Source organism: Rhinopithecus roxellana, chromosome 4 (genome assembly GCF_007565055.1).
Source record: "Rhinopithecus roxellana isolate Shanxi Qingling chromosome 4, ASM756505v1, whole genome shotgun sequence".
Classification (NCBI taxonomy): Eukaryota; Metazoa; Chordata; class Mammalia; order Primates; family Cercopithecidae; genus Rhinopithecus; species Rhinopithecus roxellana.
In genome coordinates, this window is record NC_044552.1 from 25,580,732 (window position 1) to 25,603,850 (window position 23,119).

The 23,119-nt window shown below is 52.1% G+C and overlaps 1 protein-coding gene across 1 annotated transcript; it reads left to right on the plus strand.

Annotated features, from left to right (window-relative positions):
* Positions 1-104: 104 nt before the first annotated feature.
* C4A (complement C4A (Rodgers blood group)) lies at positions 105-21,649 on the plus strand. Its single transcript, XM_030928288.1, has 41 exons — positions 105-253; positions 385-583; positions 792-993; positions 1,203-1,273; positions 1,352-1,440; positions 1,657-1,739; positions 1,910-2,006; positions 2,145-2,250; positions 2,341-2,473; positions 10,201-10,316; positions 10,416-10,595; positions 10,741-10,923; positions 11,055-11,240; positions 11,394-11,552; positions 11,807-11,933; positions 12,102-12,176; positions 12,437-12,634; positions 12,725-12,836; positions 12,929-12,999; positions 13,256-13,395; positions 13,509-13,718; positions 13,960-14,011; positions 14,113-14,202; positions 14,337-14,546; positions 14,726-14,801; positions 14,960-15,116; positions 15,214-15,330; positions 15,436-15,607; positions 15,835-16,067; positions 16,143-16,310; positions 16,704-16,763; positions 17,788-17,881; positions 17,979-18,165; positions 18,280-18,370; positions 18,466-18,540; positions 20,028-20,130; positions 20,297-20,386; positions 20,471-20,569; positions 20,752-20,835; positions 21,096-21,228; positions 21,372-21,649. The coding sequence occupies exons 1-41, from the start codon at positions 189-191 to the stop codon at positions 21,511-21,513; spliced, it is 5,235 nt and encodes a 1,744-aa protein (XP_030784148.1). The 5' UTR covers positions 105-188; the 3' UTR covers positions 21,514-21,649.
* The last annotated feature ends 1,470 nt before the right edge of the window (positions 21,650-23,119 follow it).

Genomic DNA, 23,119 nt, shown 5'->3' on the forward strand with positions numbered 1-23,119 from the left:
CAGGTGTCCGGGGCGCCCCCACAACACTGGGCCTGAGGCCAGTTGCATTTCTTGGCTGTCATGTGGTTTCCCAGCTTAGCTGGGCTGGGGGAGGAGCAAGGTCCAGAGTCAACTCTGCCCTAAGCCCTAGCTTGGCCAGAAGGTAGCAGACAGACAGACGGATCTAACCCCTCTTGCATCCTCCAGCCATGAGGCTCCTCTGGGGGCTGATCTGGGCATCCAGCTTCTTCACCTTATCTCTGCAGAAGCCCAGGTCCTGGAGGCGGGATGTTGGGCGCTTGGAATGGGGCAGGGCTGGCAACAGGACCCGATTCAGGAGTGAGGGAGAGCAGGGTTGGAGGGTCAGAGCGAAGTCTGACTGCTGATCCTGTCTGTTCTCCCCAGGTTGCTCTTGTTCTCTCCTTCTGTGGTTCATCTGGGGGTCCCCCTATCAGTGGGCGTGCAGCTCCAGGATGTGCCCCGAGGACAGGTAGTGAAAGGATCAGTGTTCCTGCGAAACCCATCTCATAATAATGTCCCCTGCTCCCCAAAGGTGGACTTCACCCTTAGCTCAGAAAGAGACTTCGCACTCCTCAGCCTCCAGGTAACTAGACCCCACGCCCTCCTGCTGCTTGTGGGGGCCTCCCGCCCTGTTCCCCTCGGTCTTGTAAGTGTCTTCATCTTCCCACCGGCCTCCTCCCCTCCTGTCTTCCCACCCTCGCATTCTCCTTCTATGTTTCTCCCTTGGTCTCTGTCCTTTTTGGCCAGCTCTCTCTTGCTCTGTGACCCACTCCATCTCCCTCTCCTGACAGGTGCCCTTGAAAGATGTGAAGAGCTGTGGCCTCCATCAACTCCTCAGAGGCCCTGAGGTCCAGCTGGTGGCCCAGTCACCATGGATAAAGGACTCTCTGTCCAGAAAGACAAACATCCAGGGTGTCAACCTGCTCTTCTCCTCTCGCCGGGGGCACCTCTTTTTGCAGACGGACCAGCCCGTTTACAACCCTGGCCAGCGGGGTGAGTCTCAGCCCCAGGGCCTCAACATTGAACCCCCTCCAAGCCCTGTCAGGACGAGTTTGGTGCCCCCTAAGTGAGATAACCTGAAAGAAAGTGCCACATGGGAGGACTGCTTAGGAAATATTTGTCCCCCACTCCCTCTGCGGAGTTGGACCCACTCTCCCCTTGCACATGGATCCCTGCTCACCTCTCTCCCCCTCCTCTCCCAGTTCGGTACCGGGTCTTTGCTCTGGATCAAAAGATGCGCCCGAGCACTGACGCCATCACAGTCACGGTGGAGGTGAGTCCCCGACCTCTGGCCTTCCTGATCCTGGCCACTGATGTGACCTCCTGCCTGTGACCACTTCTCCCCTTGCAGAACTCTCACGGCCTCCGCGTGCGGAAGAAAGAGGTGTACCTGCCCTCGTCCATCTTCCAGGATGACTTTGTGATCCCAGACATCTCAGAGTGAGCTCTCCCAATGTGGGGGCTGTCCCCAAGCTACACCACCCCAATTCCTGTTAGGCTCTCCACCTCCCACACAGGCACGTCCCGGGATGCCCTGGCCCTCAACCTCCTGAGCCTCTGGTTAACCCCCACAGTCCTCTTCCCAGGGAAGCAGGCCTCTGGCTCTCCGTGTCCCATTGCACAGATGGGCTGAGCGCCTTCCTTGTCCATTCTCAGGCCAGGGACCTGGAAGATCTCAGCCCGATTCTCAGATGGCCTGGAATCCAACAGCAGCACGCAGTTTGAGGTGAAGAAATATGGTGAGAGCTGGAAACTGGAGGGACAGGCAACTGCTTTCCGGAAGGAAATAAGGGTGGGAGGAAACATAGTGGGTGCAGCTCAGGGCAGGGAGATATGGGTGCCACAGCCCTGGGTGGAGGGGAGTCTTTGAGCTAGAGTCTGACCTGCCTATCCCTTCACCCTGGGTCAGTCCTTCCCAACTTTGAGGTGAAGATCACCCCTGGAAAGCCCTACATCCTGACGGTGCCAGGCCATCTTGATGAAATCCAGTTAGACATCCAGGCCAGGTAATACCTCCCTCCCCACCTCTGCCCACCAGCACTGGGTCCTGCTCCCTACTCAGTATGAATGGGCTCCTGCTTCCCTGCCCTCAGGCCATTATTCCCCCCAGCCCTTGGCCCGCCCTCTTCTCTCTGTCACAACAGGTACATCTATGGGAAGCCAGTGCAGGGGGTGGCGTATGTGCGCTTTGGGCTCCTAGATGAGGATGGTAAGAAGACTTTCCTTCGGGGGCTGGAGAGTCAGACCAAGGTAGGAAGGAGAATAGGGGCTGGGGAGGGGAAGGGGCAAGGGAGGTGAGACTCAGTCTCACCCTATGTCCTGTTTCTTTCTGTGCCTCAGCTGGTGAATGGACAGAGCCACATTTCCCTCTCAAAGGCAGAGTTCCAGGATGCTCTGGGGAAGCTGAATATGGGCATTACTGGCCTCCAGGGGCTGCGCCTCTACGTTGCTGCAGCCATCATTGAGACTCCAGGTGGGTGACTTTCCCTTATTGTAACCCCAGACCTCACCTCTGACCTCTGAGCTAACCCTCTGTCCTCCAGCACCAACACCACGCCACTTCTCCCACCTCGTCTTAGACTCAAAACCAGGAAACACCCAGGAGACCTGGTCTCTCTCCAACTCTGTCTCTGTGACTCGGCCCTTTTCTCTGGCTCAGTTTGTGTATTTATTTGCTTGTTCTGCTCATTCATTCACTCCTCCAGTGGACATGTGTTGTTCAATGTCCTGTGCTGGACCTCAGCATGCACAGACACGTTGGGGACGAGACTCAACACCACCTGTAGGGTACCTGAAGTCTGGTGGTGACAAAGGAATGAGAAGATACAGGTTAAGAGTTCATAAAGAGTGGGGGCCAGGGGGCCAGTTGCAAAATCGAGGCTGCAAAAGGCCCAGAGCTCTGGTCTCCACACTATTTATTGAGTATAATCACTTAGATCTAAGAAGCAGATGTTGAGGGCAAAACAGTGAAAGGGTGGCAGTGCATCATAGACGTAATGTATAGCAATAGAAGTTTAAATGAATCTCCTTTGTGCTCAAACAGCATGTCTTTAACTTATCGGAGAGTAGCTAGTGGACGTGGGCTTAACTAGGAGCCTGCACGTCTGTCCACATTCCAGTGCTTCAAAGGAGGGTCTTTCTCCTTGAACACAGCGTTTACAGATAAGAGAGTGGGTCTCACTTAGAGCACGGGAACATGATGGCAATTAGGAGACTTTTCTCCTCAGAGGCCTCTTGTGGTTTTCCACAACTTATTGTCCCATATTTTTATGGCCAGTTTATACAGGAACCCCACAAGTCCTTTTCCCAACATGCACCCCCTTTTTTTTTTTTAAACCGCTGTTGCTATTATGGCTTATTTGTGGTGTGTGGTCTGTTTTCAGAAGCGTCTTTTGCATCTGTAGACTAAAAGTAAACAGTATAAACAGATACACATTGAAGTAAAATTTGTAATAGTTGATCCTTTAATGGTCTTAATCCATTTAAGAAGATTTCCGTTTGAAAGTCTATCAGTAGGTCCAGTGAGAATGTCAGTTTCAGGCAGGAGAGTTAAATGAGCCTGAGATGCTTTAAAAACCTGTTTTTTGAAAATTTGGTTATATTTAATGTTGAATTTTTATTTCTTTCGTTTAGATTATACTAACTATTTTTAAATGATGTTTAGTAGTATTATACAAACGGGGAGTTATGTAGAAATTAGAAGTATTTCAATTACATTGTATTTGGAATTGATGTTTCAAGTTTATTGTACAATCTTCCATTTAAATAACTGTTTGAGATCATTTGTTTGATTTGTCAGTTGTTGGTCTGTTTGGGTCTGAGAATTCCACAATTTTGAGGAATTTTTTGGTTAAGTATTTACATATTTTGTAGTTTGAACAGAGGAGTGTAAAGCAATTCCAGCAGCCGCAGCAGTAGCTGTGACTGCAAGAAGGCCCGTAATGACTGTTATAAGGGTAAAAATAAATCTCTTTGTTTTGGTAAATACTTTTTTTTTAAACATATTTGTGACGATATGAATGGAAGGAGAGGCTTTTTAAGGTCTATTGAGGGAAACCGGTATCGAAACTCCTTTTTTAGTTTTTATCAGTAACACAGATGTTTCTACACTGAACGTGGAATTAATACTGGTGAAAAGGTGACAGTTTTGACAAGTCATAGTTTGAGAATTAGGTCGAATATCAATATTTTTGGCCATTAACATAAAAGGAGGGTTGACACAACTCTGAATGGTCACCGTTTGGTTGGAAGAAAACTGATACACAGGCTGGGCGCAGTGGCTCAAGCCTGTAATCCCAGCACTTTGGGAGGCCGAGACGGGCAGGATCATGAGGTCAGGAGATCGAGACCATCCTGGCTAACACAGTGAAACCCCGTCTCTACTAAAAAAATACAAAAAACTAGCTGGGCGAGGTGGCGGGCGCCTGTAGTCCCAGCTACTCGGGAAGCTGAGGCAGAAGAATGGCGTGAACCCGGGAGGCGGAGTTTGCAGTGAGCCGAGATCCGGCCACTGCACTCCATCCTGGGCAACAGAGCGAGACTCCACCTCAAAAAAAAAAAAAGAAAACTGATACACAAATTGAAGTTGTTAACCTTTTTTTTAAAAGATAATATAGTTTTTTCTAAACTTAAATATGAGGTTGGGCCATTATTAACTTTCATAATTTGGAGTGTTTAGGGCCTATTATTGGATTAATGATTTTAGGATGTGGGCCGGCCATACTAAAATTGATCCAAATTATGGGAAAATGAGCACGTTTTTCAGTGTAAGTAGTGTTATCTTTTTGATAGTATAGCTTCTGTTTTAGTTTTGTTTTGTATTTATTATTTTGATTGGTACAATTAACTGTAAAGGTCCCCTTAGGGGACCAAATAATGATAACTTCATAGGAATTATTTTGTAGTACCATAGTGTGATCAGATATGTAATTTTTTAAAATTAATATTTTAAAATTCTTTGACCATTGTTGAGGTTGTCGGCACCTCTTTTTTGGGGGCTTAAACTGTTTTAATTGAATTGAACTCTGTGAATGATCCGGGCTCCATCCAGAAAATAAATGATAGGATACTGGTCTTTGATTATGACCTGGAATTTTAACTAGTCAATGTTGTCGGTAGCTTTTTAGGCAACCAATAGTTGGCCTTATGTAAAGAGGGGGGAACTAATAACCTATGGACACATTTACCAACATTTTTTTTCTTTGGGTGACAGGGCCCATGAGTATTTGTAGGCTTAGGCATCCAAACACTATTATTAACATAAACCTCAACCAGGGGTTTTAACCATGTGACAGGCCTAATTAAAGGGAGGAATGAGACATATGCCCAATAGGTATAATTTTGGGCTGTTGTAGCCACAGGTTTGTTAGGTGAGGAGGTCACTGTTTTTATTTTGGCTTTGTATTCTAGGATTAGGAAATAACAGAAGACAAACATGAGTATAATTAGTAACTTTTTTTAGTTAAAGAGTGACCTGTAGTGTTACTTGGCATCTTAGTTTACTATATGTTATTAATGAGGAATGCCACTGGGATATGTTAATTTATTTCAGCTAAGCAGTTCTTAGAAACTGAGAAGGGGGTGTTTGTTAAAGTAACAGGGCAGAAGGTGGATTTAAGGTATGAACTTAATAGAGTGTAGCAGGTATAGGTAGTAGGCAAAGTGAGAGAATTAAAAATGAATAAACTATTTGGCTTAGACTTTCTTTATTTTAGTATAATGTCTGGGGCCTGTGTTGTTTGTGGAAGTCGTATTGTTGAGGCTGTAGTTCCTGTAGGGTCTTTTTTAGGCTGGCTCAAATTTTTTTTAATTTTAAAATTTTTTATCCTTTGATGAGGATGTAGTCTTTAGGCTGGTACTGGAAATTTTAGGGGTGGTGTCTGTGTTAAGAGACTTTTTACAATTTTTAAAGAGCAGGTTACTATTTTAAGAAAAATTTGTGTTTTTGTTAATGTTTAGTTTATAGAAAAACTGGATACCTTTCTAACGTTAGTAAACAAGTTTACACCAGAATTTTTTACAATTATCATTTTAAAACTTGTTTAGACCTTTAAAATATAAATTATATAACCATTTTTGTATAAATTTTTAAAAAAATTTTTATGACTTTTACAGACAATTTTTAACATGTCTTTTTATTTTTTATTTTATTTTATTTTTTTGGGGGGGAGGGGGGATGGAGTCTCGCTCTGTCACCCAGGCTGGAGTGCAGTGGCACGATCTTGCTCACTGCAAGCTCTGCCTCCTGGGTTCATGCAATTCTCCTGCCTCAGCCTCCCGAGTAGCTGGGACTACAGGTGCCCACCACCACGCCTGGATAATTTTTGGTGTTTTTAGTAGAGACGGGGTTTCACCCAGTTAGCCAGGATGGTCTCGGTCTCCTGACCTCATGATCCGCCTGCCTCAGCCTCCCAAAGTGCTAGGATTACAGACAGGCGTGAGCCACTGCGCCCAGCTTGTCTTTTCATGTTTTATAATTTTTTTACTAAAGGCACATTTTTATAACTTTTAAAAATTTTTTACTTTTATTTATTTTTTGATTTTTGTCTTTTTTAGTTTTTTTTTAACTTTATTTTTTTAAAAATGTGTAATAATTAGATGAGTGTTGGTAACAATTGATATATGTACGTATTTTAGTTTTTAAAATTTAGGGATGTGTTTAACATCTGTTTGCCACAACTGATTAGGTTCCAATTCTTTAGTGTTAATACCTGTTGGAGGAAGGGATGTGACTGTGAGCTGGTAATCTGGGCATTGTATGATAATTTGTTTAGTCAGCCTCTGTGTAAGTTGAAATTATTTAGATAAGTTTCTCCAATTTTGCTGAAAAATTGATGTGATTGGGTGGCTTGGTCAATCAGTGATGTCATAACCTGAAGGTCTGCTTGATTATTGCCATAAGCCAATGGGCCAGGCAGAGAAGTGTGGGCTCGAATGTGTGTAATAGAAACAGGATGTGTACCTTGGTCTAGTAATCGCTGAAGTTAAAGAGAAAGAGCACACAGAGTGGGCTCCAGAGCAAACTTAAGGCTGTAAAAGTTTTAAAATAAATAAACAGAATAACCTTAGTTCTCTGAATGTTAGTAAATTCAGATCAAGTGATTGGATTATGTGGTCTCCACCAGACTATTGCTTTTTCATGTTTACCAGACCCACCAGTAAAAACAGCTATGGCTCCTTCCAAAGGGGCATCACAAGTAATTTTTGGAAGAATCCATGTAGTTAATTTTAAGAACTGGAAAGTGTTATTTTTGTGATAATGATTATTAATACATCCAACAAATTTTGTTAAATTAACTTGTCATGTAACTGAGTTAATAAATCCTGTTTAACCTGATTTCTATTTATTGGAACTATAATTTTATTGGGCTCAGTGCCACAAAGTTTAATAATTCGTATATGAGCCTGTCCGATTAGAATTGCCATCTAAGTATACTGTAAGTGCTTTTATGGTATTATGTGGCAAAAAGGACCATTTAACTAAATCATCATTTTGAACAATAACCCCCGTTGGGGAGTGTGAAGTAGGGAACACAATGAATTGTAAAGGCAAGTCTGAGTCAATCCTACTGACCTGGGCTTGCTGAATTTTTTTTTCAATTACTCGTAACTCTTTCATGGCCTTGGGTGTTAGTTCTCTTTTACTGTGTAAGTTGGAATCTTCCCTCAATATTGGGAAAAGATTAGACATAGCGTAAGCAGTAATTGTTAAAGTGGGCCAAATCCAATTAATATCTTCTAACAATTTGTGAAAATTATTTAAGGTTTTGAAAGGATCCCTTCTAATATGAACCTTTTGAGGCTTCATAGCTCTATCCTGTACTTGTATTTTCAAATACTGAAAAGGAGTGGTTATTTGAATTTTGTCAGGTGCTGTAAGTAATTCAGCATTTGTAATTTTTTGCAAAGATGAATAACATTGAATAAGTTTGTCTCTATTTTTTGCTGCACAAATCTGGAAATTGATCTCTAACAGGCTGGATAGTTCTGCCTACAAAAGTTTGACAAATTTTGGGACTGTTTAACATACCCTGGGGCAAAACTTTCCAACGATATTTGGCTGCAGGTTTTTTGTTATTAATGGCAGGGATGGCAAAGGCAAATTTTTTGAAATCTGCCTCTGCTAAAGGAATTGTTAAAAAGCAGTCTTTTAAATCTATAATAACAAGCGGCCAGTCTTTAGGGAGCATAGTGGGGGATGGGAGCCAGGGTTGTAAAGCTCCCATCGGTTCAATTACAGCCTTGACTGCTGGTAAGTCGGTCAGCATGCGCCATCTACCGGACTTTTTCTTAATTACAAATACTGGGGAATTCCAAGGAGAGAAAGTGGGTGAAATATATCCTTTTTAAAAGTAGTTTATTTTATAAAGCACCCCCAACTTTTCCTTAGAAAGTGGCCACTGTTCGACCCAAACGGGGTGCTGGGTCATCCTTTTTTTTTTTTTTTTTTTGAGACGGAGTCTCGCTGTGTCGCCCAGGCTGGAGTGCAGTGGCCGGATCTCAGCGCACTGCAAGCTCCACCTCCCGGGTTTACGCCATTCACCTGCCTCAGCCTCCCGAGTAGCTGGGACTACAGGCGCCCGCCACCTCGCCCGGCTAGTTTTTTGTATTTTTTAGTAGAGACGGGGTTTCACTGTGTTAGCCAGGATGGTCTCGATCTCCTGACCTCGTGATCTGCCCGTCTCGGCCTCCCAAAGTGCTGGGATTACAGGCTTGAGCCACCGTGCCCGGCCGAGTCATCCATTTTAAGGGAAATTGCTCCTTCACCTGTAATGAACTGCAGGGCAAACCTGAATTGCCCCGTCTCCATAATGAACTGTGGGGTCAGGCAATAATGGGAGAGGTGAGCCGAGTCTCAGTGAGCTGAGTCTCGGGCTCCCTCCCCATGCACTCACTTGGCTGAGGAGGAGGTGGCCATTCTGGACATTCCTTTAGAGGAACCATGGGCTGAACAATTTTTTGAGCAGGTTTAGGGAGACTGGGGAAATTGGCATAAATCACCTTCAGACTCTCCTTTTTGTTAGTACTAGGTAGAGGTGGTTCAGAGTTCTGATTATCAAACTCCTCTCTTTCTCTTCTGACTCAGCCTAATTTTCTTTCTGAAAAGGTTACAGTGCTGCACACACCAACGACCAAACTGATTAAACAGACAAAGGAATTTCCTTTCCTTCACTATATGCTCTTTTAAGGTCCTTTCCAACTCTTTTTTAATTTTTTAATTTCAAAGTTTTCTGTTTCGGGAACCAAGGGCAAAATTGTTCCATAGCATGAAACAAATCCATAAGATTTTCTATATCAACTTTTACTCCACCATGCTTCAAGAGCTGCCGTAGCAAGCTCAAATACGTGATGTACTTACTTGCAGTTTTTCTCATTCTGTCCCTAGCTTTCTCTGGTTGTCCTGCTTACCTGTAGAGGTTAAAACTTTTATGTCCTTAGGAGTCCTTTGTTCACTGGTCCTCTGATTCACACGCTTGAGCGTTTCTTCACCGAATTCTTTTGGGCCCCACATTGGGCGCCACAATGTTGGGGACCAGCCTCAACACCACCCATAGGGTACCTGAAGTCCAGTGGTGACAAAGGAGTGAGAAGAGACAGGTTCAGAGTTCATAAAGAGTAGGGGCCAGGGGGCCAATTGCAAAATGGAGACTGCAAAAGGCTCAGAGCTCTGGTCTCCACACTATTTATTGAGTACAATCACTTAGATCTAAGAAGAAGATGTTCAGGGCAAAACAGTGAAAGGATAGCAGTGCCTCACAGAAATAATCTATGGCAATAGCAGTTTAAATGAATCTCCTTTGTGCTCAAACAGCATATCTTTAACTCATCAGAGAGTAGCTAGTGGCAGCGGGCCTAACTAGGAGCCTGCACATCTGTCCTCCAGTGCTTCAAAGGAGGGTCTTTCTCCACACAGTATTTACAGATAAGAGAGTGGGTCTCGCTCTGAGCATGGCAATTAGGAGACTTTTCTCCTCAGAGGCCTTTTGTGGCTTTCCACAACTTATTCTCCCATATTCTTATGGCCGGTTTACACAGATACCCCACAAGTCCTTTTCCCAACACAGACAAGAATATGGCGGCTTGCGCCCTGGGAGCTCACTGTCTTGTGGGAGGGAACCACTCAAGCCACTCTCCACTTATCCTCCTGTCGCTCTCTTCTTGGGCTCTGTCCCCCACCTCTCTCTGTCCTTTGTCTTGCAGGTGGGGAGATGGAGGAAGCAGAGCTCACATCCTGGTCTTTTGTGTCATCTCCCTTCTCCTTGGATCTTAGCAAGACCAAGCGACACCTTGTGCCTGGGGCCCCCTTCCTGCTGCAGGTTTCTTCCAGAGGAGAAGGATGAGTAGGGAGGGGGTGGTAGTTAGGAGGGCTCAGGGTCTGACCACTCTCTTTTGCCTGCCCTCTTTTACCTGCCTAGGCCTTGGTCCATGAGATATCAGGCTCCCCAGCGTCTGGCATTCCTGTCAAAGTTTCTGCCACGGTGTCTTCTCCTGGGTCTGTTCCTGAAGTCCGTGACATTCAACAGAACACAGATGGAAGCGGCCAAGTCAGCATTCCAATCATTATCCCTCAGACCGTCTCAGAGCTGCAGCTCTCGGTAGGACTCCTCGGACCCCTGGGAGATGGTGTGGGAAGGGGAGGAGGGTGAGCTGGGGTCCCGAGGATCCATGGCTTGATTTGGGGGGAAAGTGGGATGCCTGGCTCTGAGCTACTACCCTATTCGCACCTGCCCCTCTCTCCAGGTATCTGCAGGCTCTCCCTATCCAGCCATAGCCAGGCTCACTGTGGCAGCCCCACCTTCAGGAGGCCCCGGGTTTCTGTCTATTGAGCGGCCGGATTCTCGACCTCCTCGTGTTGGGGACACTCTGAACCTGAACTTGCGAGCCGTGGGCAGTGGGGCCACCTTTTCTCATTACTACTACATGGTGTGCATGAGCTGGGAAGTCGAGGAGGGCTGGGGTGCAGGGAAGAGCCCTCTGGGTGGGGCTGCGGGGTTCAAGGCTGGGGCCGTTCCATGAAGAGGCAACCACTCTTGTCCCTCCCCTTCTTGGCCCAGATCCTATCCCGAGGGCAGATTATGTTCATGAATCGAGAGCCCAAGAGGACCCTGACCTCGGTCTCCGTGTTTGTGGACCATCACCTGGCACCCTCCTTCTACTTTGTGGCCTTCTACTACCATGGAGACCACCCAGTGGCCAACTCCCTGCGAGTGGATGTCCAGGCTGGGGCCTGTGAGGGCAAGGTGACTGGGATCAGGCAAGATGGCACTTGTGCTGAGGGAGTTGAGGACAGGGTGATTGCCAACAGGGCATGGATTTAGCTTGGGGGCAGTGACGATACTGGGACTGAAGGAAGCTCTCTCACTCTGACCACCCCTGCCTTCGGCCCCTGCCAGCTGGAGCTCAGCGTGGACGGTGCCAGGGAATACCGGAACGGGGAGTCCGTGAAGCTCCACTTAGAAACTGACTCCCCAGCCCTGGTGGCGCTGGGAGCCTTGGACACAGCTCTGTATGCTGCAGGCAGCAAGTCCCACAAGCCCCTCAACATGGGCAAGGTTTGTCCACACCCTCTCCCCAGCCCTCCCACCCCTCCATGGCTCATCCCCCTGCTGCCCTGAGCCCTGGGCTCAGCCCTGAGATCCCACTGAGGGCTCCCCACAGACTCTTCCCCACTTGGTCCTGTGGTCTCCATCTCCTCGCTCTGTATCCTTTCCTATACCTCCATGCGCTGCCCTCTCACCTGTGCCGAGCGCTTGGTCCTGCCCCATCAGCCATGCTTGGCTCCTAGCATTCCTGCCTCTTCTTGCAGGTCTTTGAAGTTATGAACAGCTATGATCTCGGCTGTGGTCCTGGGGGTGGGGACAGTGCCCTTCAGGTGTTCCAGGCAGCGGGCCTGGCCTTTTCTGATGGACACCAATGGACCTTCTCCAGAAAGAGTGAGAACAGAGAAGGAAGGGGAGTGGGTGGCAGGAAGATAAGGAAGGAGGAAGGGCCCGAGGGGGCCAGGTAGGAAGAGTCGGGGTGGGAAGGGCTGGGCAGGGGAAGGCGGGGAGGGGAGGAAGCTGAGTGCCTGACGGCTGGACTGCAGCCTTGCTCTCTACCAGGACTGGGCTGTCCCGAGGAGAAGACAACCCGGAAAAAGAGAAACGTAAACTTCCAAAAGGCGATTAATGAGAAATGTGAGTTGTGGGTGTCTAGGCAGCAGCTTGGGCTCTCCACTTGGGATCAAGGTTGGGGTCTGCCTCTCTGCCCCTCGCCTCCTTGCTGAACCAGTGTGTGGTATTTGGGGCCAGAGATCCGAATTCCGGGATTACAAGTGGAAGGGTGGGCAGCTCTCTCCACCAGCCTCTCTTATGTTGCTGGTCTCAAGGGGTCTGGGCGGGGGCTGAGGTGTATGTTCCCTTCGTCCTCTTGTACTCACCCGCACCTGGCCCTGCAGTGGGTCAGTATGCTTCCCCGACAGCCAAGCGCTGCTGCCAGGATGGGGTGACACGTCTGCCCATGATACGTTCCTGCGAGCAGCGGGCAGCCCGAGTGCAGCAGCCGGACTGCCGGGAGCCCTTCCTGTCCTGCTGCCAATTTGCTGAGAGTCTGCGCAAGAAGAACAGGACCAGGGGCCAGGTGGGCCTCCAACGAGGTGAGGGGCTGGGTAGGGCTAGGGCACAGGTGGCGGTGCTTGGAAAGGCAGCACGGCCCCCTTCTCACTCCCGTCCACCGTGGCCCCCAGCCCTGGAGATCCTGCAGGAGGAGGACCTGATTGATGAGGATGACATTCCCGTGCGCAGCTTCTTCCCAGAGAACTGGCTCTGGAGAGTGGAAACAGTGGACCGCTTTCAAATGTGAGAGTGTTTGCCGGCCCAGCCTTGTCTCTGCGCTGTGTCTGGGGGCCAGCCCAGGGTGTGACGGAGCTTCTCTGCCTTTCCCTACACAGATTGACACTGTGGCTCCCCGACTCTCTGACCACGTGGGAGATCCACGGCCTGAGCCTGTCCAAAACCAAAGGTGAGGTGACCTTGTCTGGGCCTCAGGTGACCCTGCTTCCATTTCCCTCTACCCCAGCTCCCTGTTCCCTTTGCTCTTAGTGTAGGAAGAGGGTCCGGTGATCTGGGGAGATCTGTGCCAGCGTGCAGCTGGTGTGGGCCAGAGGTCAGAGGCAGACTGAGACAGAGCTGGGTCACCCCGCCCTCCCTCCTGCGGCCCTGAAGCCTTGATGGCCCCTCTGATCTCTGCCCTTCCCCCCACACTTCCCTTCCCTCAGGCCTATGTGTGGCCACCCCAGTCCAGCTGCGGGTGTTCCGCGAGTTCCACCTGCACCTCCGCCTGCCCGTGTCTGTCCGCCGCTTTGAGCAGCTGGAGCTGCGGCCTGTCCTCTATAACTACCTGGATAGAAACCTGACTGTGAGGTCCCGAGGGAGCCTGAGCATACAGGGGTTGGGGGAGCCAGGGTCCAGTGAGGGGTGGGGAGCCTAACGGGGCCGGGACTCTGGCCATTCTCGTTTTCCTGCCCTCAGGTGAGCGTCCACGTGTCCCCAGTGGAGGGACTGTGTCTGGCTGGGGGCGGAGGGCTGGCCCAGCAGGTGCTGGTGCCTGCGGGCTCTGCCCGGCCTGTCGCCTTCTCTGTGGTGCCCACAGCAGCCGCCGCTGTGTCCCTGAAGGTGGTGGCTCGAGGGTCCTTCGAATTCCCTGTGGGAGATGCCGTGTCTAAGGTTCTGCAGATTGAGGTGAATGGAGCACCCCTGAATACAAGTCCCCGGCCCCCCAGCTTTGTCCTCCACCCTCAGCACTCTCTCTGCTGGCCAGGCTAGGGGCCCAACACCCAAATCAATGCCTTGGTCTATTCACATCTACAATTCTGATCCAACTCTGTCCCTGGAGTTGAAACTCAAAGTCCTGGGGGAGTCTGCACTGGCAGGGCAGGCTGTAGTCCTGTGTGACCCCACAACCATGTTTTCCCTGAGACAGAAGGAAGGGGCCATCCATACAGAGGAGCTGGTCTATGAACTCAACCCTCTGGGTGAGTGGCCCTCTACCTCCAGCCATCGGTTTCCTAAGTGGGTATAGGTGGTGGGGGATGTGGACAGCAGGACAGGCTGCCAACTTCCCCCATTTCCCCAGACCACCGAGGCCGGACCTTGGAAATTCCTGGCAACTCTGATCCCAATATGATCCCTGATGGGGACTTTAACAGCTACGTGAGGGTTACAGGTGGGAGCGCCCTTTAGACCCTTCCCAGTGGCCACCTTCAGATTCATGTGAGACCTATGGATCCCTGCTTGGTCCCACTCCCCGTGAGCCTCTGACGCGGAGCCTCAGACCTCCACCCTCTCCCTCCCATGTAGCCTCAGATCCATTGGACACTTTGGGCTCTGAGGGGGCCTTGTCCCCAGGAGGCGTGGCCTCCCTCTTGAGACTTCCTCAAGGCTGTGGGGAGCAAACCATGATCTACTTGGCTCCGACACTGGCTGCTTCCCGCTACCTGGACAAGACAGAGCAGTGGAGCGCACTGCCCCCTGAGACCAAGGACCACGCTGTGGATCTGATCCAGAAAGGTTCTGGGTGTGGGGGCAAGCAGGAGGGGGGCCAGGAAAGGACAGTTACTGCAAGATGGACAGCCCAGGAGGCTACAGAGGGAAAGAAAGGGGGCCCCTGATGGGGATGGGGAGCGTGGCCTTGGGTTCAAACAGCAGAAGGATGAGTGTCACCTGAGCAGCCTCCTCTCCTCTCCAAGGCTACATGCGCATCCAGCAGTTTCGGAAGGCGGATGGTTCCTATGCGGCTTGGTTGTCACGGGGCAGTAGCACCTGGTGAGGTTGGGAGAGGGGTTCCAGGGCTCTGAGGGGGTCAGGGCCTGAGCAGGGGCGGGACAGAGCTGGTACAATGGGAGGGTGAATAACCAGGCATCTGCAGGCGTGGGCGTAGCCATAAGCAAGTCCTTATCCCCAACTCTCCTTCCTCCCTCCAGGCTCACAGCCTTTGTGTTGAAGGTCCTGAGTTTGGCCCAGGAGCAGGTAGGAGGCTCGCCTGAGAAACTGCAGGAGACGTCTGAGTGGCTTCTGTCCCAGCAGCAGGCTGATGGCTCGTTCCAGGACCCCTGTCCAGTGTTAGACAGGAACATGCAGGTGCGGGCCTGCTGGGGTGGCCCGAGGAGCACCTGTAGGAGGAGTCTCTTTGCTTCTTCCCCCTCCTGTTTGACATCTTCTTTTCTCCCCTCACTAGGGGGGTTTGGTGGGCAGTGATGAGACTGTGGCACTCACAGCCTTTGTGACCATCGCCCTTCATCATGGGCTGGCCGTCTTCCAGGACGAGGGTACAGAGGAATTGAAGCAGAGAGTGGTAAGGACAGTGGCGTTTCTGCCCTCCGCTGGCCCCCAGCTCTCCCCCTTTTTCCGCAGGAACCCAGGAGTCCAGGCCCCAGACCTTCGTCCCGTTTTCTTCCAGGAAGCCTCCATCTCAAAGGCAAACTCATTTTTGGGGGAGAAAGCGAGTGCCGGGCTCCTGGGTGCCCACGCAGCCGCCATCACGGCCTATGCCCTGACACTGACCAAGGCCCCCGGGGACCTGCAGAGTGTTGCCCACAACAACCTCATGGCAATGGCCCAGGAGACTGGAGGTGAGGGACGAGGGGCTCCTGGCAGTGAACCTGAGTCCCAGGGGACCTTAGGATCCATGAGTGTGCCCAGAGGGAGAGGCTGGATGAAGACTCAGAGGAGTAACCAAGGTGTAAGCAGGGGTGTGTTGGGGGAGAATCAGGAGAGTCCAGGAGGCAGTGACTAAGGGCCAAGGACCAGGCTCTTCTCCCTGCCCTCCTGTTTACTGGTGGTTTCCCTTCACCTCCAGATAACCTGTACTGGGGCTCAGTCACTGGTTCTCAGAGCAATGCTGTGTCGCCCACCCCGGCTCCTCGCAGCCCAGCCGACCCCATGCCCCAGGCCCCAGCCCTGTGGATTGAAACCACAGCCTACGCCCTGCTGCACCTCCTGCTTCACGAGGGCAAAGCGGAGATGGCAGACCAGACTGCAGCCTGGCTCACCCGTCAGGGCGGCTTCCAAGGGGGATTCCGCAGTACCCAAGTAGGGGCCGCCCGCGGGCTCTGGGGGTGGGTAGTCCTAAGAACAAGCGCTTGAGTCCTGACCCAACCTCCCTAGGACACGGTGATTGCCCTGGATGCCCTGTCTGCCTACTGGATTGCCTCCCACACCACCGAGGAGAGGGGACTCAATGTGACTCTCAGCTCCACAGGCCGCAGTGGGTTCACGTCCCACGCGCTACAGCTGAACAACCGCCAGATTCGCGGCCTGGAGGAGGAGCTGCAGGTGAACCACTCCCTGGTGAACCACTCCCTCGCTGGGTAGCCAGGACACCTGGGCCTCGTGGCCAGGTCAGAAGCCGTCCCCACCCTCCCATCCGTGGAATCCCCGCAGCACTTCTTCCTGGGGCCCCTGGGGGAAGACTGACTTCCTGCCTGTGTGACCTGGAGCTCTGAGCTTCAGTTTTCTCACTTGTAGAGTAACAAATGCAGAGTTTACCCTACAGGGTTGTTAGAAGGCTGAAGTGAGATAATTCACGTGCTAGTATAGACTTTGTGGAAATGTGAGGTGGGGAGAGGAGGTGGGGCTGTTTTGAGGAAGGAGACAAGTTATTGGAGCCGCAAAAATAGGTTTGCTTGTGCCCTTCTAACATCGCCTTCCCTTTCCTGTTGCTGAAAGTTTTCCTTGGGCAGCAAGATCAATGTGAAGGTGGGAGGAAACAGCAAAGGAACCCTGAAGGTGAGGGCCCGGGAAGGGGCAGGGCCGGGCACTGGCGGAGGAGACGGGTGTGAAGTGAGAGGCCTGTGGGCAGAGGCGCATGGTCCAGGGAAGGAGGCAGACACCTCAGGGTTGGCGTCCCGGGCTTCGGTCCTGGGTGTTTTCCCCCTGCTTGCTCTCCCCATCTCTGGGTACCTGTTGTTTCCTTTACCTGCCTCAGTGCTGATGGTCCCGGATCCCACTCCTCAGCCCAGGCCTCTTCCCTCAGCCACGGGCCCCACTCGTCCCACTCCCGCAGCACCTCAGACGAGGCGTGTCCCAAAGCCCTTCTTCACTGTGTGTCTCTTGTCTGGCTGATGGGAACCCCTGCCAGCCGGGAGCCCCGCCACTACTCCAGAGGCCGTGTTAGTGGCCCCTCTCCCAAGCCTGTCCTTATGCCCCTAGTGACTCCTCCTCTGCTCCCCTGCTGCCTGTGGCCCTTGGTGCTTGCATCCTAGATTCTGTGCTAACACAGTCTTCTCCCTACCTGGAACTTCTCTTTAACTCCCCTGTCTGCTCCACTGTCCACACGGCAGTGACACTGACCTTCCAAAAGCCCCAGCCAGATCAGCCTTGGGGAAAAGTCACAACCCCTGCCCGTGGCTCACATGGCTGGGCCTCTGCCCACCTCTCCGGCCAGACAGATCCTGCCTACACAGATCCCCGTGCCTTTCCTGTCCTTCCCTGCTTCTTGGCCCACAGGACAAACTCTCCTCCTTCAAGCCTTGGCCAGAAGCCTTTCCTGAGCTTTTCAGTCCAGCCTCTTCCCAGCACAGTCTAGAGTGTTGGCCTCTGGGGGCAGGGGCCTGCTTCTTTACCTTTCTGTCTCACCCGGCGCCTGTGGCAAATCTGGTGCCACTCCTGTGTGTGGCCTGTGCAGTGATGGGGATGAAAAGGGGCTGAAGGCCTCAAAACCTTAGCCCGGGGAGATGCCCTTAGGTGTGGCACCAGAGAGGTCTGTGGCCTCAAATGTCCTGCGTCCTCTCCCTGCCCCTTGCTGAGCCAGGTCCTTCGTATCTACAATGTCCTGGACATGAAGAACACGACCTGCCAGGACCTGCAGATAGAAGTGACAGTCAAAGGCCACGTCGAGTACACGAGTGAGTGTGGGGCTTGGGAGACCTCGGGGCCTGGCAGGGGCTGGTGCAGGGAGCCAGGTGGCCATCCCAGCCCTCCTCACAATGCTTCCCTGTTCAGTGCAAGCAAACGAGGACTATGAGGACTATGAGTACGATGAGCTTCCAGCCAGGGACGACCCAGGTGCCCCTCTGCAGCCCGTGACACCCCTGCAGCTGTTTGAGGGTCGGAGGAACCGCCGCAGGAGGGAGGCGCCCAAGGTGGTGGAGGAGCAGGAGTCCAGGGTCCACTACACCGTGTGCATCTGGTGGGCGCCAGGAGCTGCCCTGGGCCAGGGGAGGGAGGGCAGGACCCAGGCTGGGACTGGGCTTCTGGAACCCGCGCAGGTAGAACCTGGACGACAGGTCACATGTCTCCACAGGCGGAACGGCAAGGTGGGGCTCTCTGGCATGGCCATCGCAGACATCACCCTCCTGAGTGGATTCCACGCCCTGCGTGCTGACCTAGAGAAGGTGTGGTCAGACCCCAGGGCAACCCCCTCTGCCCCGGTGCCGAGCCCTGTCATGTGCAGGGCCTGTGACCTGTGACCACCTCCCCTTTTCCACAGCTGACCTCCCTCTCTGACCGTTACGTGAGTCACTTTGAGACCGAGGGGCCCCACGTCCTGCTGTATTTTGACTCGGTGAGTGTGGAGAAGTGACATAGGAAGGGACTGGATGGCACCGGGTGTACTGAGTGTGCGTTAGGTTTCTCAGGAGACAGCTCTGTCAGCGGCCAGTGCTCTTGGGGACTTGATGTCATCAGCGAGAAGGAGGAGAAGGATGTGAGCCTGTGAGACACAGTAGAGTAAGGGGCAGACGTGCAGGTGGCAGGGGCCAGTGCCAGTCAGCGGGGACCCTTGGGGCTTGAGAGGGATGCTTCGTAAAGCCGGTTTTATTCAGCTTGAGGGGCTGCCTCTGTTTCTTTGTTGAACTTCCCATTTTTTTAAAAAATATTAAAGTGTATTTTCTTTTACAACGTGATGGTGGCCATAGATGACAGTTGTATTTGTGTTTTCACGGCCTTATTTGACTAAAATAGTTATCAACCCTCTTATGGCTTTCAAAACATTTTTATTTATTTATTTATTAAAGACAGGGTCTCACTGTGTCGCCCAGGCTAGACTTGAACTCCTGGCCTCAAGCGATCCTCTGGCCTAGGCCTTTCAAAGTACCGGGTTTACAGGCCAAAGCCACCATGCCCGACCTTCAAAAATGTTTTTTGAACATTTACCGTAATCTCTGGGAGAAAATGTGAGAAAGGTGTGGTGGCTTTCATTAGCCAGCTATTTGTAGGTCAGGGAGACCCCTACCCAGTGTGTGCAGAGGGGCCAGCCCCCATCACCTGGGGAAGCCTGGCTGACACATCTGGGTTGAACTCAATGGAAAACACAGAGCCAGCAAGATTCCCGGATAGGGAGCTGACGGCGCGGCAGCCCAGCTCAGGAGAGACACTGGCATGGCACCGTGTGGACTGGGCCCGCGTGGGCGTGAGGGGGGTCAGGCCTGGGACCTGAGTCAGGGGGTCAGGCAGGACGACAGAACCTGCAGTTAGGTGATGGCAAATAAAGGAGGACCCAGTTGTATCCATGACAAAGATGAGCTGTCAGGAGGGTGAGTGGGTTTGGGGGCAGGCAGAGTGCCTTGGAGAACTTACAGGTCCTGCCAAAACCCTAATGCAGAGATGGAGCTGCAAGTTCGGTTTGGGAATCATCAGCCTGGAGTGGTTTAGTGGAAGGCAGGGAGTGGTTGAGGCCCCCACAGGGGAGCACTGAGGAAGCAAGTTCCGAAGGAGGGAATGCAAGAAATGACCAGCTCAGAACCAAGGGTGTTCCAGAAGCTAACCCTTAGCTTAGGGACAGTCTCACAGAGAACATGTCCATGATGCAAGGCTCTGCTGAGGGCCTGGGGCAGTGAAGACTGGCGCAAGGTCACCCTCTGGGAAGTGAAGTCACCAGAGACCTTGCAGAGCAGCTTTGAGAGTTCTCTGAGTAGGAAGGTAACAGAATGTGAAGGACACTGGAGAGAAGACCAACAGGAACCAAACAAAAACAGGCCAAGGAAATCCAATATAGGGGGCTGCAGGGCCCAGGGAGTGGGTCCCTCATCTCTCCTCCCCACGCTGGGCCAGGTCCCCACGTCCCGGGAGTGCGTGGGCTTTGAGGCTGTGCAGGAAGTTCCCGTGGGGCTGGTGCAGCCGGCCAGCGCAGCCCTGTACGACTACTACAACCCGGGTGAGCACTGCGGGGCACCCTGGAGTTTGGGAGAGCTGTGGCATAGGTGCCCTCCTGTGGGACAGTGGACACTGCGGTAGTGTGGGGGGCAGAAAGCGCTGGGGCTCCCTGGGACTGAGGAGGCAGAACAGAGGGACCTGTGCCTTAACTCCTCTCTGTTCTCCAGAGCGCAGATGTTCTGTGTTTTACGGAGCACCAAGTAAGAGCAGACTCCTGGCCACCTTGTGCTCTGCTGAAGTCTGCCAGTGTGCTGAGGGTGAGACTGAGGGCCTGGGGCGGGGCAGTGGAGGTGGGATGGCCGGGGACCCCCCACACTGTCTGATGGGGCCCCCGACTTCAGGGAAGTGCCCTCGCCAGCGTCGCGCCCTGGAGCGGGGTCTGCAGGACGAGGATGGCTACAGGATGAAGTTTGCCTGCTACTACCCCCGTGTGGAGTACGGTCAGTCTTCCCACCGAGGCCCTGGCCTGACCCTCCCTCGGGGACTGGCTGTTTTGGTCTCTCTGGGTGTAGCCTGCCCCTCTTACAGGTCATGAATGCAGCCTGTTTGGTCTGACACCAACTTCCTGCCCTCTCAGCCTCAAAGTGACTCACCTTTCTCCCTTCTCCTAACCCCCTCTTAGGCTTCCAGGTTAAGGTTCTCCGAGAAGACAGCAGAGCCGCTTTCCGCCTCTTTGAGACCAAGATCACCCAAGTCCTGCACTTCAGTATGAAGGAACCGGAGAGGCGGGCAGGGCTGGGGGGAGACAGGGAGGCTGAGGTCTGGCTGAGGACCTGACCATCTGGAAGTGTGAAAATCCCCTCGGCATGTCAGAAGCCCTGGGCTTGGCCATAAATAGGGAGGCAGTGGCACCTCTCCGTGGGGGCGGCGAAGGTGGAATGAGAGGAGCTACACAGAGCTGTGGCCTGGGCTCGCCCTGTACCTTCTCTTCCCCTCTGACCACTTTTGTGCACGTCATCCCCGCAGCCAAGGATGTCAAGGCCACTGTTAATCAGACGCGCAACTTCCTGGTTCGAGCCTCTTGCCGCCTTCGCTTGGAACCTGGGAAAGAATATTTGATCATGGGTCTGGATGGGGCCACCTATGACCTCGAGGGACAGTGAGTCATCTGATCCCCTCAGTCTCTTGCCCTCCCCATGCCTCGCCACCTAGGCCTTGCCCTTCGGAAGCCAGATGCCTGTGCTCTCTGTTCCCAACTGCCATCCTCCCGAGCCCTGCTGACTGCCCCTTTGCCCCCTGCAGCCCCCAGTACCTGCTGGACTCCAATAGCTGGATTGAGGAGATGCCTTCTGAACGCCTGTGCCGGAGCACCCGCCAGCGGGCAGCCTGCGCACAGCTCAACGACTTCCTCCAGGAGTATGGCACTCAGGGGTGCCAAGTGTGAGGGCTGCCCTCCCGCCTGCCCCGGGAGGAACCTGAGCCTGGGAACCATGAAGCTGGAAGCACTGCTGTCTCCACTTTCCTGAACACAGCCTGGGACCAGGGCATATTAAAGGTTTTTGGCAGCAAAGCGTCAGTGTGTGTTGCTAGGGCCGAGAACAGTGCCCCTCCGCATTCCAGTTCTGGGCAGGCCAGGTTGACATAACCTCAGACCCTCTGAGCCCTGATGACCCTTGGGCTGTCCGGCTCTGTCAGACCCTCCCTGATGACCTGCTAGGAGTCTAGTGCTTCACAGGACCACCCCGAGCAGAACTGGGACCCAAGAGCCTGACCCCCAAGGACCAGAGTCCATGCCAAGGCCACCCTTCAGCTTCCAAGGCCCTCCACTGCCCGGGTGTCACCAGTCACCACGGCCTCAGACAGGGCTTGTGCTCAGCTGACACCTCTGACACAGCTCTTCTGCCTCATGAGCTGTTGTCCAGCCACACCTCCCCAACTCTGTCCTCGCGCTGCTGGTGGTTCAGAGGTCTGTGGATTTTGGCTGAGTTCCGGGTCGTTGAAAGCCTCGTGACGCTTCGTTCTGTTATCAGTGGGGTGAGGTGACGTTCCCGGAGTTGTGCGATCTTCAGGTCCGGTAGTGTCTTCTTCCAGTTACTGGTTTCAAACAAGCCAAAAGTCTGACTGTGCTGTTTGTGAATCCTCTGAGGAAGCTGCTGTTCTCTATCGGGACAACCCGCTCCCAATGGTTAATGTGGGTTCTTTTCTATTTCCTAGGTGTCTCAGCTGCGTTGAGAAATAAAGGGAAAGAGTACAAGAGAGAGAAATTTAAAGCTGGGTGTCCAGGGGAGACATCATGTGTCGGCAGGATCCATGATGTTCCCCGAGCCGTAAAACCAGCAAGTTTTTATTAGCGATTTCAAAAGGGGCGGGAGTGCACGAATAGCGTGTGGGTCACAGAGATCACATGCTTCACAAGGTAATAAAATATCACAAAGCAAGTGGAGGCAGGGCGAGATCACAGGACCACAGGATGTGGCAAAATTAAAATTGGTAATGAAGTTTCGGGCACGCATTGTCATTGATAACATCTTATCAGGAGACAGGGTTTGAGAGCAGACAACCTGTCTGACCAAAATTTATTAGGCAGGAATTTCCTTGTCCTAAATAAGCCTGGGATTGCTACAGGAGACTGAGGCTTATTTCATCCCTTCAGCTTCGACCATAAAAGGTGGTCGCCTTAGGGGGGCCATCTATAGACCTACTCTCAGGGTGCATTCTCTTTCTCAGGGATGTTCCTTGCTGAGAAAAAGAATTCAGCGATATTTCTCCTATGTGCAATTTGAAAGAAGAGAAATATGGCTCTGTTCCGTCCTGCTCACCGGCAGTCAGGTTTAAAGTTACCTCCCTTGTTCCCTGAACGTCACTGTCATCCTGTTCTTCTTTTAAGGTGCCCAGATTTCATATTGTTCAAACACACATGCTCTACAAACAGTTTGTGCAGTTCACACAATCATCACAGGGTCCTGAGGCGGCATATATCCTCCCCAGCTTACGAAGAAGATGACGGCATTAAGAGATGAAAGTAAAGACAGGCATAGGAAATCATAAGA